Raw genomic sequence first — 12,668 nt, forward strand, 5'->3', positions numbered from 1 at the left:
TGTCTCGGTGTGCTTTCTGCGTGCTCACTTACGCATGATAGAAGAAGAAGAAACTGAGGAAGATATCAGTTACAGGGGGCAGCCACAGGGACGTTTTTGATGCCGTTTGCAGTTACATCCAGTCAACAAAACGAATAACTTTTTAACTTTGTCTTGTATTTTGTTTGTTTTTGTATGTTTTCTTCTCTCTTTCGTTAAATTTTCTTTTTTGTTCTCATCGAATAAGTGGCACTTCAAAAGAATAGGTGAACGTTTCAGCACCCAATTCTTGGCCAATCCCCCAGTGTGGGTATGAGCCATAACATGAGGCCATCATCATCATCATCAGAGACGCTATCTTTAGGTTTGCGGTTACCGAGAAAGCCTTTCGCAGCAGAAGGACTACGATGATGCGCGAAAAGAGGAAGCACCAGCCCAAGGCCAAAGGTAAGAGGCACCCTAGAGGAAGTATACCGTCCCTCGCCTCACCGCAAAGTTCGGCGGTGGATGCCAACGATGACGTGGAGCCGTCGTCTTCTGCAGCTGTTCCGAAGGAGCACAACTTAGGAGGAATCCGTCGCCTCTCCCACCACAGCGCGGCCTCCGTCATGACGCTTCTGCCGCACAGCTTGCGCAGATCCCGTTCCAAGAGACGCTCGAAGCGCAGGGGTGGGCTTTCCTCCAGAGCAGCTTTCAAATCTGTAGCAGACGAAGGAGGCGTCGCTCGCTTACCAAAGCGCAAATACTCGGACGCCGTTGGCCTCAATGCCTCGTCTTCAAGCCCCGTCTATTCGGAGGAGAGGCGTTCGACTTCGGAAGAGAGCGAAGTTCCCGTGGGCAGGCTTAGTACATCCTCTCCGTCAGAAGCGCCGGAAACCGAGTGCGAAAAAGGGCCGGACAGCGAATCCCAGGAAAAAAAGATCGACACCGCTGAAAACGAGAGGACTCAATCGGAGCTTCGCCGACGTCACTCCAACAGCGGAACGTTTGTGGTTGTCAAAGACGCGATGGCAGTTCCCGCGTACGAGAGCTCGACCTCTGCAGGATCAGTCAGCGAACGCGCGCACCCGCAACCTGCTTCAACGCAGAACATTACCAAGCGTGAAGACCTGTGCCATGAACGGTACCAATGGCGCCACCTCGGTGAAGCGGCGCAGGAGCCAGGCTTCGATATAGAACCCAAGGGACAGCGCGAAGCCGTTGCCTCTAATGTGGACGAGCTATGCATCGATATGTTCGAGAAGCCGTTCTTAGCGGAGCTGGAGGCGCCTTTTCCGGATACCATGTCATCCGGCCCCTCCAAGCTAAGGTCTCTGGGAGAATCGTGGATCTCGCAAGTGCACCGAGATATGACAGATGTCTCGTCCCCGCAGAAAAACACGGTGCTTGAGGTGCTGACAAGAGAGATGGCAAGAGACGTTTCGGAATATGCCAGGACCAAAGAAATAGCATCCGGGGTCAGCGTCAAGGGGCCCCAATGCTCAAGCGCAATGACTGAGATCGACTGGGCCTTAGAAGATGAAAAGCAGCCGCGGAAAGCCACCCATGTTTTCGCTTTGGCGCCATCTTCCAGCTGTTCGATGAAGCCAGGAGCACCAACCTTGGGTTCTAATCCACCTGCTGATGGCGAAAAGTTCTCCAGCATCGATGATGACCCGCATGCTCCAGGAGCTGTATGGGCGCTCCGTTCCGAGAGTAAGTCGAACTTTTCAACCATTTTTTGAAACATATTTTTGGGAGTATCACCGCGGCCCCGTAGTTTGTTTCTGTTTCCTTCATTACTATTTTCTTTTCGTTCCTTACTTTGTGAGAATTACTTGTGAGAACCACGCTTTGCTTCTTCATGCAACAGTATATTTCCTATATTCCTTGGCTTTTACAATTACCAAACTGAAACATAGAGCGCTCAATGTCTCTTTGTTGCCAAAACATCGTAGGATATTCTAGCAACGCAACCGATGACCACGAACACAAGAAAACGCAAACAGCACCGTGCGTGTCCCGCCTTGCGTCCGTCTTCCAGCTTGTGTTATACTATTTCACCTTACGGTGCAACGCAAAGGCAGGCTTCACTTGCTAGTATATAACAGTAAATCATGGTAAATGATAAATAGCCCGCAAGGTGGAGGAACGTTCATGAAAGGAGAAAAAAATTATCATAGACTCAATTGTTAGCGTAAATCTACAAAGGAAACTCATACCGGTTTCTCGGAAAGAATAGTTAGCAGCTGACCGAAAATTCGTCCTGGTCCGGCTTTCGAGCTTGGGACCAACACATTGCCCGGTAGTTGCTCTACCATTGGAGCTAACCAGAAGGGTAGCGGAACGCAGAGCAATGGCGAAGTATTCGACAACGCAGAGCACTGGGATACCGAATACGGCAATTCATTTCCGCGCAAGCCCAGAGAACTTATTCATTTGGTTTATTTCCCGTCAGTTTTCTTTTTACCATTTAATAACTCTTCTCCACTTTGTGAGCTTCCGCACAAGTGATTTGCCGTAGTGAATTTCCCAGCTAGGGCTTCCAGTTGTCGAATAATTCACCCTCGCTCTGCGATCTGCTAGCCTCCCGGTTAGCTCAAACGGCAAACTAACGCTCCCGATAAGCCCTTGGTCCCGGGTTAGAATCCGGGAACAGGGTGAAATTTCCAGCAACTATGAAGCTTTCTTTCTGAGAAACCCGTAATTGTATAATTTGTGGCTTCGTGCTACAGTCGGGTGGTTGACAATTTATTATTTTCACCGATTTTTCATAACTGCTTTGTTTTCAAAGGCTGTAAGCTTTCATCTCTTCCCTATAGTCTCAGTTATTCGAGAGGCGCTGGTGGCGTCGCTTTAGATGACAAATAGTGAAACGGTGCACTTCCAACGCCAACACGCCGGGTTTGCAGCATACTCATCTGCCGCACCCATGCGCATGATTCTGCGCTCAGTTAGATTTATATAAAGTCTACTATACCTTCTCAACATGTTGAAGCTTTAATAATAATGGTAATGACTTATAACTTCGCGCGGTAGTCCAATAGCACCATCGTCAGAGGTTAGCCTATAGTTTACCTTCCAGCGTACTGCCGATTTGCATGGCTTTTCCTGTAGCGCCCCATTAATATCACTGACCCCCTTACCTGCCGAGACCAGCCGGCACGATTAGGGCAGGTACCCGTTGCACGCCTCCGGTCGACTCCTATTTATAGCCTCAAAAACTGGCCGCTGTTTGTTTGTTCATTCAAAGGACTTCTTTTCTTAAATCTATGACAGATGGCGCTGCGACCACGGCTATCTAAGCTCCCTCTATAGTAAGGTAGCGACATCTGCCGCGCTCCACCTAGGAAGTACTGTAGCAGACGGCGTCCACGCTAAACCGCGGCACCGCGGCATTCATGAGGTGAAAAATATCTGCACACGCGCGGAAGTAAAACCTACTGGTGCCTGACCGTGGTGAAAAAACGAAATAAGGGCCCGAACTGCTAAATGTGGTCCTTTAATTTCATATAAGCGCCGAAAGAAAAACGCTCAAGAGAGTGGAATGAGGGCTTGATCGCCTCGATTCCGCATGTTCACCTTTCGTTCGTTTGCGCTCAATCTCCGCGCGTGCTTTGGTGATTGCTTGCGCTTCATTCCGTTTGCTCTGTGAATTCCTTTGTTTGTCAGTGTGCTGCGTACACATAGCGGTTACTTTGAACGAATAATTCGTGTATAAAAAGGCTGACAGTCATTTGGACCGGAAAACTTTCGACATAACGTCGCCGAAACGTGCGACCCTCGCGGCAACTAAACAAAATCATCTGTGTCTGTGGAAACGAGTGCGCCAACAGTCTTCTTGCCGCTGAGTGTGTCTGTCGTGTAGCGATTATACGACGACTGTTGTGTTTCGTGGCTCAGTGCTACCGGCCAATGCAACTGTCGTGACATTCTGAAGCTGTGGTATGGATCGTGTCAGAAAGGCTCCTCGATCATCGTGTTCGGGCTGCCAACGCGATCTAATCTCGCGGCACACCAACATCGAGCGTAGTGTGTGCGCGTGTGTGAATGCTGTTGACTGTTCTCGCGAACCATGCGACGTCACCGCGTAAACTTGAATCATGACGCACATTTTTGCGTTTATGCCTTTTCGCCTCCGTGCACCGCTAAAGCACCGTAAGATTTAGAAGGACCTTATACAAAACGCACGCGAATTGGCCTAGCTATTACTACACTGTGCTTTGCTGGCGATCCGTGTATCGCTTCTGGCGTTTTCCTTATGTTAATTTGCAGTTGTGTTTTTCATCAATAAAATGGCATCACCGATTACTGAAACATATTCAAACGTAACGAAAACTTGGAAGGAACGAGCTCGCATGTGTAATGTAATGTACTTTGATATATTGTATTATACTTTATTATTGGATGGCCAGTACCATTTGTTATTTGTTATTTATGATCTGCATATTTGTTTTTAAAAGCACAGTAATGCAGGCACTTAGGAATATATTCATTCGCTTATGCAATGCCCAAAATACGATTAGGATATGCAGAGTTGGAAATGACTTTTTAGACATATAGTAAGGCGCAATTAACAACACGCGCACAAACACAAGGAAGTGTAAAGGTAGAATTCGCTGCTGAAATTTGTGATTTTTTATCGCACGTAACGCAATGCGGATATTTGTCAGCGAGTTAATGCGCTTCAGCCCCACTATTTACTTGCATTCCAGGTCGTACTGCACTTGCTAAGTGAACGTGCTCCACAATGCACTAAAATGAATAATCTCCACAAACTTCGGCCGTCAACATTCATGCGCGCGAATGAAATACTGCCGCAGCTCTGCACACAGACGTGTATACTTTCTCTCGCACCTTCGTATCGCTCTATGTTACTTTTCTCGCATAGTCGAGCAGTTACTGATGGTTCAGTCTCCCCCCCCCCCTGGTTTTTCTGGTTACTTTTTTCTGGTTAGGTTCTGGTTGCCGCGCGGGATGCCAAATAACTTCTTTCCGTCCTTCGTCCGGTTTCGGCACCCAACCACACAGCGACAAGACGTTTCGGCCCTCCCGCAACAAAATTTTCGCAGCAATGTACATAGCACAACAGCCGAAACGCGTCCACTTCGGCCGGCGCGCAGAAACTTTCATTGCGGCAAAGGGGCGGAGCAAGGTCACATGTCACCGATCAGCCTATCACTGGCGTCGTCGGCTGGATCAAAGCCTTTCACTACTTTGAAATTATTGAGGGACTTTAGGCATACCGAATACCGGGTAGAGAAGCTAGCGACGCAAACTCAAACGCTGCTTTCGTCATCAAATGAGGATATGTGAGAAGGTGGTGAAACACCATAAAGAAATGTCGGTAACGAATATACATGCGTAGCCTATGAATATGGCGCAATAACCTCAGAAAATATTTTATTAACACATTGCGGTATGCACCTAAAGGTATTAAATAAGCACGTAGCTACGCCATCCGGGTCCCTTGGCTTTGTGAATATAGGGCAAAGCTTAATGAATCGGTGGAGAAGTCAAATACGGCTCGAATATTGATAGCACACAGTTAGGAAACAATCCTAATGAAAATATAGTACCTTTAAAGCCAATAATTCCTTTCCAGTTAAAGTTGTGTGTCTGCACGAAGCACGTTTCTTAAGCGGCAGTATGCAAAAAAAAAAAAGGATATAACAATCTGGCTAGCATCAGTCATCACGCCGTTTCATATGGGATGCGCTCAACATGTATCCACGTGAACTTCACGAGAAGTAAGGCTTCTTTGTAATAGTACCTGTCACTCCTCTCTCTTGTTTTCTGTGTGGCGGCGCTCGTTGTCTAAGGCGTTTTTCATATTATATACTTTATTTTATCGCTGTAGCGCCCTGTAGTGCTTTGTCGTCTTCGCTGCCGGTAGGCGCCGATCGTAAATTTTCTGCCTGCACGAATCAGTCCTGTGTAAATCTGCAAGTTGCACTTCCATAGAACTGAGTTGCCATATTTCCGGTCCCCGTACTTTGACTTGCCGAATTAATCGGCCTCTCCCCGCCTCCTGGTTGGCTGAGACGGTACAGCAACCACCCCCTGAAAGACGTTGGTCCCGGGTTCGATCATACAAACATGACGTGCTTTTCCTCAACTGCGAAGGTTTCTGAGAACGATCAACTTACATTAGCCATTGAGGAAAGTTAGCGTGCCAAGCCCGTTTTCGTCTTCAGCATTTTAAAGAAAAAGCAACAAGCACAAACAGGAAATCCCGGAAGCCATAAGATGTCTAATGAGAGAAGCACATGTCTCAGCCCCGACTCAGTATTCCTGACAACCAAATAAAAGAGACATCTGGCACCCCTTTCCCCGTGCAGTGCTGTTGAGGTGTCCTCCTGTGAGAGACAGTTACGACACTACACATATCTCTTCCATTCTCTCTAAAATCACTTCGCACACACACGCGTGAACAATCCAGTTTGTAGGCTTAAAGATACGCCCGAATGGTGAATCCATAAGGAGAACGCTTTTCGGCAACCGCTTTCCACGAAGCTTCGCACTACATTCGGAATACAGTGGCTAAAATACGTACAGAGCTCCTCATCATACATTCATACCTTCCCGTCATCACATGTGAAGCGCACACATTTCGACAGTGATCAGCGCTAGCACGGTTGAAGAATCGCTAATCTAACAAAACAATTGCTGAAAAGTGGCTCTAGGTGTTAAATATATGTTATTGGATAGTATAATGTACGCGAAGCGCAGAATAATCCGCTTTCGAAACGCCGAAATTAACAAAATGAGTGTGACGAAGGTCGTAACAGTTTCGAGGGAGTTATTAATATGGCCGGTGGAAAAGCAGTTTGGGTGCCCTTCAGTGGCGGCGTTGCTGTAACGCCTCTGCTTGACGCGCTGCGGTGCGCGGTTCGATTTTTGTCGGAGCATATTTTCTTCAGTGCTTAATTTTTTTGTATGTCATTTTATTTTTTAAACTCTCGCCAGCGTCTCTGACGCGGTGAGAACATTTCCACCGCTAACCTCTCATAATGGCGAGTGACAGCAAGCAACGTGGTTTCATGGCTGCTCGACAGCCAGATCTAGTGCACCGTCAAGTGCAAGGTATACCCAGAGTAACAATCGGATCATTTTCAACGCAAGCGCTGACACAGCGGCCGACTTGCGATAGTTACTGTACTTGTGACATTAACCACTGACTGCGATCTGTGCATCTCTGTCCAGCATGGATTTTCCTGATTTCAACATTTCGAATACCAATTCTCGTGAGCTTTACGTACGTTCTACTCCACAATTTATTCGATCATACATTTAACACATCCACTGTGTTTTTCGTTATAAAAGAGAGCACTCACCCGCTTTGTCACTGGTTACGTTTGAAGTAAGCTATTGTGCGTGTATTCTCGATCATGTTCGCGCGAATTACCATCCATAGAGCATTACCTACTTGAAGTGCACGTAGAACAGCTGAAGTTACAAGTGTATATTCTACTGACATGGCTGAATTTTTTTTTTCTAACGTATGCAGAGCTACGACGCCTTATACGACGCCGTCACCCGCGCTATCAGTGCTTAAATTTTTTATAAGTCCTTTGCCTAGGGATGTGATTATTGCAGTCTCTCCAAGAAGCGTCAAGAAAAAAGCTACTTTGAGCAACAAAGCAAAGTCTACAAGTGTTACTGGCGTTGGTTCGCCAACAACTGAGGACCACTTGAAGGGCGGGCAGCGGAGTTAGTTACTGTGTACGGAATTTCACTACCCTTATTTTGAGAGTTAACGATTTCGTTAACTGGTGGATTGCAGTTTGGGTATTTCAACGTCTCCATGATTGTGAAATGCTACAGCACGAACACATTTCCACCACTCACTCAGTGGATCGGTATCGAAGCTAATTGCAGCACTGCTCTATTTGCGATGAGCCATCGTTGTTATAGATTGGAGTCTAGGGACACCGACTGGAATAAGTGCTTTTTTTTTGCTGTGAAAGCGCGCATAAACTCTATGGAAGCAGGTGCGGGAGCAACGTTACAGCAAGCTACACGAACGATCAGCAGGCCAATCAGAACGCGCTGCTGCCGCAGCAGGTGCGCTGCACCTTAACATGCACAAAATAGGCGCTGGCGCGTCGGGAACCTGTACTTCCTTGTTCAGCAAACACGCTGTTCGGCGCGTTCTAACCTCAAACACGGCAAAACGAACGAGAAACGTCCGATGTATTTCCATCAAAACAAATCTTGGATTCGTCTAACAAGCCCTTAGAGAAATTTGGAGAGAGACGTCAGACGTATACGTTTATCTGAAGACATTTGAGAAACCCACGGTACGAGTTTCCTTTCTAGCGTCCTGTCTCAACGACAACCTCTCTTGTGTTGACAGCTGGCGAGAGCAATTTTGGATTCTCTGCGCGTAACGCAAGGAGACAGCGCGAAACCAAGGCACGGAAGCATGAGGCGAGACACCCGTTCGGATTATCTTGAAGCAAGCCGGCAGGAGAAGCGATCCCAGCCGCGCCACCACACAGGGTCAAAACAGGTCGATCTGGCCAGTGAACATTCCCTGCGGATATACGCCTCTATAGTGGAACAGCCGCTTGTTTAAGCGGTACGCCAGAAAATCGGGGTTCAATTTTAGAGCCTCTTATCATTCGCCTCATTTCACGACACCGGAAAGGTATGGCCAATGGTTCGTTTCGGCGCCTGAATTTGCGCGTAATTCTTAGACAGCGAACTGCCACGTGAGCTAGACACGAATCAAACGCTAGCGCCATCTTTCTGCACCACTGAGAATCTGCGTTCGGCTGCAACGTTAGCGTAAAAACAATAGCAATGGAATGTGTTCTTCGGTAGCATTCTTCTTTTTATCTCTATCTCTTTCCGAAAGGAGCGTTGTGCGAGACAGCTTTGATATCTACGATTTTATGGCAAGCTTTAATTATTACAGGTATATCAGAAAATTATATCTTCGATCAAGCACTACGAAAGCCTTAGGCTACTTCATGTGCTACTCATCATTATATACCACATTTAATTCTTGACGTCTCTCCCTGTTTCATCGCGTAATTGTGGATCTTGTGACCCAGTGCGTCAGTATTGTGATTGGAATCTGGCAATCAACAGGGGTGTCATGGTGAACTGCGCATAAATATCCACCGCGGTGGCTTAGCCGCTGCGGTGTCGCGCTGTTAAGCACTAGATCGCAGGATCGAAGCCCAGTCGCGGCGGTCCCATTTTGATTGAGGCGAAATGAAAAAAAAAAGAAACGGTAATGTCCTGCGCATTGGGACACGTTGAAGATGCCTCCCATGGTCATTATTAATCCGGAATCCCCCACTACGGCGTGCCTCATATTCGCCCAGTATTCAACTGTACATATTTTGCAAAGTTATTTTTTGGTTTGCATGAATAGTAAAAATTATACATTTTCTTTCTATCATTGCTCCTTTTATGGCCTTCGCTTTGAACACAATTATCATTTCAGAGAAAAAGAGTGGCCTCGGCAGCTTATAAGCTGCAGCCTCCCATTAATCACACTGAATAAAACAGTCTAATAAACCACCTCCCCTTAAATTTGTCCAGCGATCTTCCCAAACAAATATTCCTTCGTTCGCAGAGGATAATGTCTCAAACCTAGATTACATTCTACGTAATTCGCTATAGCAGAGTGGAATTCTTCTGTGCGTTCCATACACGCTCCCAGGTTCCCGCAACGATACACAACATGAATTTCCCTACTCTAGTATATTTCTGGTACACCTAGGCACTTTCTAATAACAGACACAGTTTAAAATCCAAGTATTGTGCAGCGTAGGCAAGGTATGTGTGGACACAGATTTGGACCGCTATATACACTAACACTCTAACACTATCTATCTAGGTGCTTACACTGGTCTTCAATCAACCCCTCGGTAAGCCATCTAGCACATCAACATCAGTCTAGCAGCTTAGAATCCGGCAAAGGAGGCGAAGCAGCATGCAGTCACAGCAACTCCGACGGCGAAAGCTTGACAGTTATCAAATTGTTTGTTTTCTGTGTGAGACAAGAAATGACGTCAAGTTAACAACTCTGCGACAATGTGGAGTACCCTCTCCCAGTAATGAGACGCTGTTCGGGCAGTTGAACAACTCTACATGTAGAGGCCATCATGAGCGAAAACCCTGAAAAGCGAACGGTAGACGTTGTCAGGCAGGATCGCACAGCATAATCAACAGTGAGGCTTTCTGTGTACGTCGACATTAGGCGGCATTCGTATACAATGGATTTCACGTCTCCCACCGGGCTTGTGTGGTCCAGGAGTGACTAGCTGAGAACTCAAGTGGCCGATTAATCATCAACTTAGTAACCTACTTCATACCATTTAAACTTGCTACGCTGGAAAGTATCGAGGGCCTCACTGAGACAAACCAAACAGCCACAGAACGTCAAAACTCGTCAGAGACGCTATTCTAGAACCGCTCGTCAACACCCAGTAGCAGTATATTGTCCAAACATACAGCCGTTATCCAATCCGCATTCAGACATTTATTGACACTGAAGGTAGTCTTATTTAACAGTTCAGCAAACAATCGCGAAAGAAACAATCTGAAAATTATGTCGAAATATAGTTGATCTTTTCTGAAGTATTGTCACTCCCTAATCGTCCTTTCCTCCTTAAGTACCTGGCGCGTGATGTATGCACATCTTGCATATGGAGGCCGTTACGTAGCCGGTAGAATCCTTACGATCAAGTCATGGTTTGGCAGCAGGCTCATTTGCTCTCACACTTTTTTTTACGCTACGTTGTGTCCATTCTGCATGACAGTGGTGAACTAACACGATCAGAGCATTTCTTCAAAAATTTGAGTATTTCGTACTATTGCTAAACTTATAACGGCTGTTCTTACCGAAACGAAACACGGCAATCACAAGAATGCGCACATACGCCTTCCTTAATATCGGCTGATCACGCATTTTATAACGTTTCCAGTGTAGACATTAGTGCAGACATATTCCATGAAGCAATTTAACAAGCAGTTTTTACCACAGTTTTAATCAAGAAATTGCTGTGGGTGTCTTAAGCGCTGGTGCAAACGAATTTCTCTTTTCGATTTCTTTTTTTGCTTTTAGATCCCCTATCCATAGGACCATCAAGGTTTACACAGAAGTCCCCAGAAAGCAAGACGCAGATGCATCTCCTCTTGTCGGCTCTGTGCATACCATTTCTGATCATCATGTCTCTCGTCATAGCCCTGATCTTCTCGAGAAGACCCACCCGTTCGCCGGCACCGCCAAAGGCCGGTCTGTTTCAGGAGCTGGTCAAGTACTGCGGCGCAAGTAAAGCTTGCAGACGTGCTGTGGACGCCATCGCAGACACGGCAGACCTTGCGACAGACCCTTGCGTCGACTTCTACCAGTTCGCGTGTGGGCGGTGGCGCGCTTGGAACCAGCAAAGACCTGGTTACCGCCGCGAGGGCGAAGAAAACTACACCCTGAGTATTCGCAAAGCGCTACTGAGCCTCCTAGGTGAGTCCGACGAGGTGCGGAATGGCGACGTTCACAGCGGAGAGGCCACGAACATGGCGGCATTCTACGACAGTTGTCGAAAATTCCTCGGGGAAGCCGCTCCAGTTACAGCTGTGACCGACGTCATCGCCACGATGGGCTTCAACGGATCATCCAACGGACGGGACACCGCCTCGATGGAAACCTTTCAAGACCTGCTGGACTTCGTCGTCGCCAACAGCCTGAGCAGCGGCTTAGCGTCGGTCGTATCGGTAACCTTAAGGCGGCACACGATCTGTCTGGACGCGGGGCAAACGCTTCGTTCGACGTTGGGAGAAGATCACGTCTTGGAATTTCTGAACGCGACCTTCGGAGACGACGGTCTCACGGCCGATGAAAGTGACGTCGACGTTCTGTACCACCTCGACGACCAAATTCACGGCCGCAGGTCGCTATTTGACCTGTCAGTGCCTTTCGACAGGACTCCCCTTAGCGACTTGGAACTGCCATTCCAGGGAGTCAGCTGGGCCGACGCCCTTAACAGGGCTTCACCTGAAGGCCTGGTGTGGTACTCACCACAAAGTCCCGTAGAGTCTCGCGGTATGGCGTACATTCAAGAGGTCGTGATTCTTCTATCCCGCGTCACGCTGGAAAGAGCTCGCCTCTACGCGTCGGCCGTTTTGTTGGCGCAGGTAGTTAAGTACGTTTACGTTATGCGCGGCAAGTTTCGGTCCGAGAGTCCGACTGGCGGCATCGACACGTGCCTTGAAATCACTGGCAGCCACTTTAAAGACCTGCTGCCCTACTGGATTATTTCAACGTTAGTGCCAACCGAAGCTGCCGAGTCCTTCGTGGAAATGGTGAAACGCATCGAAGATGCTACCCTGAGAACGTGCGCCACAATTACGAAAATAGGCATCGACTGCAGGAACATTGCTAAACTCAACGTATCGTTTATTGGTGAGTGTTTGGTTGAGGTACCACGGGCGACTGCGCCGCCTTGTTTTGCTGCTTGAATATGTGTAATTTGCGTTTGCCGCAAGTTTCTCGCAAGTTTCTTGCAAATTTTCGAACGTCTGAGTAAACGTGGGCGAGGCCACGTGAATGAATGCATCCGCATTCTCCAACTTCGAGCGACCGCAACCTCACGTGAAGCATTCCTAGTGTGTGTATGTGTGCGTGTGTGCGTGTGCGTGTATGCGTCTGTGTGTGTTCGTCGTTTCCAGCATCCATTTACACTTAGTAATGA

The 12,668-nt window shown here is 47.5% G+C and overlaps 1 protein-coding gene across 1 annotated transcript; it reads left to right on the forward strand.

The window, feature by feature from the left end:
• The first annotated feature begins 349 nt into the window (after window positions 1-349).
• On the forward strand, window positions 350-12,438 carry LOC142591098 (uncharacterized). Its single transcript, XM_075703480.1, has 2 exons — window positions 350-1,674; window positions 11,045-12,438. Exons 1-2 carry the CDS (start codon window positions 387-389, stop codon window positions 12,433-12,435), a joined length of 2,679 nt encoding a protein of 892 aa, XP_075559595.1. The 5' UTR covers window positions 350-386; the 3' UTR covers window positions 12,436-12,438.
• The last annotated feature ends 230 nt before the right edge of the window (window positions 12,439-12,668 follow it).

This window comes from Dermacentor variabilis, chromosome 8 (assembly GCF_050947875.1).
Source record: "Dermacentor variabilis isolate Ectoservices chromosome 8, ASM5094787v1, whole genome shotgun sequence".
NCBI lineage: Eukaryota > Metazoa > Arthropoda > Arachnida > Ixodida > Ixodidae > Dermacentor > Dermacentor variabilis.

Excerpts from the sequence above, each read along its gene's own strand:
- LOC142591098 (XM_075703480.1), top strand. The coding sequence starts at position 387 with ATGATGCGCGAAAAGAGGAAGCACCAGCCCAAGGCCAAAGGTAAGAGG. Across the intron at positions 1,675-11,044 it reads ATGGGCGCTCCGTTCCGAGA|ATCCCCTATCCATAGGACCA; the intron begins GTAAGTCGAACT and ends TTTTGCTTTTAG.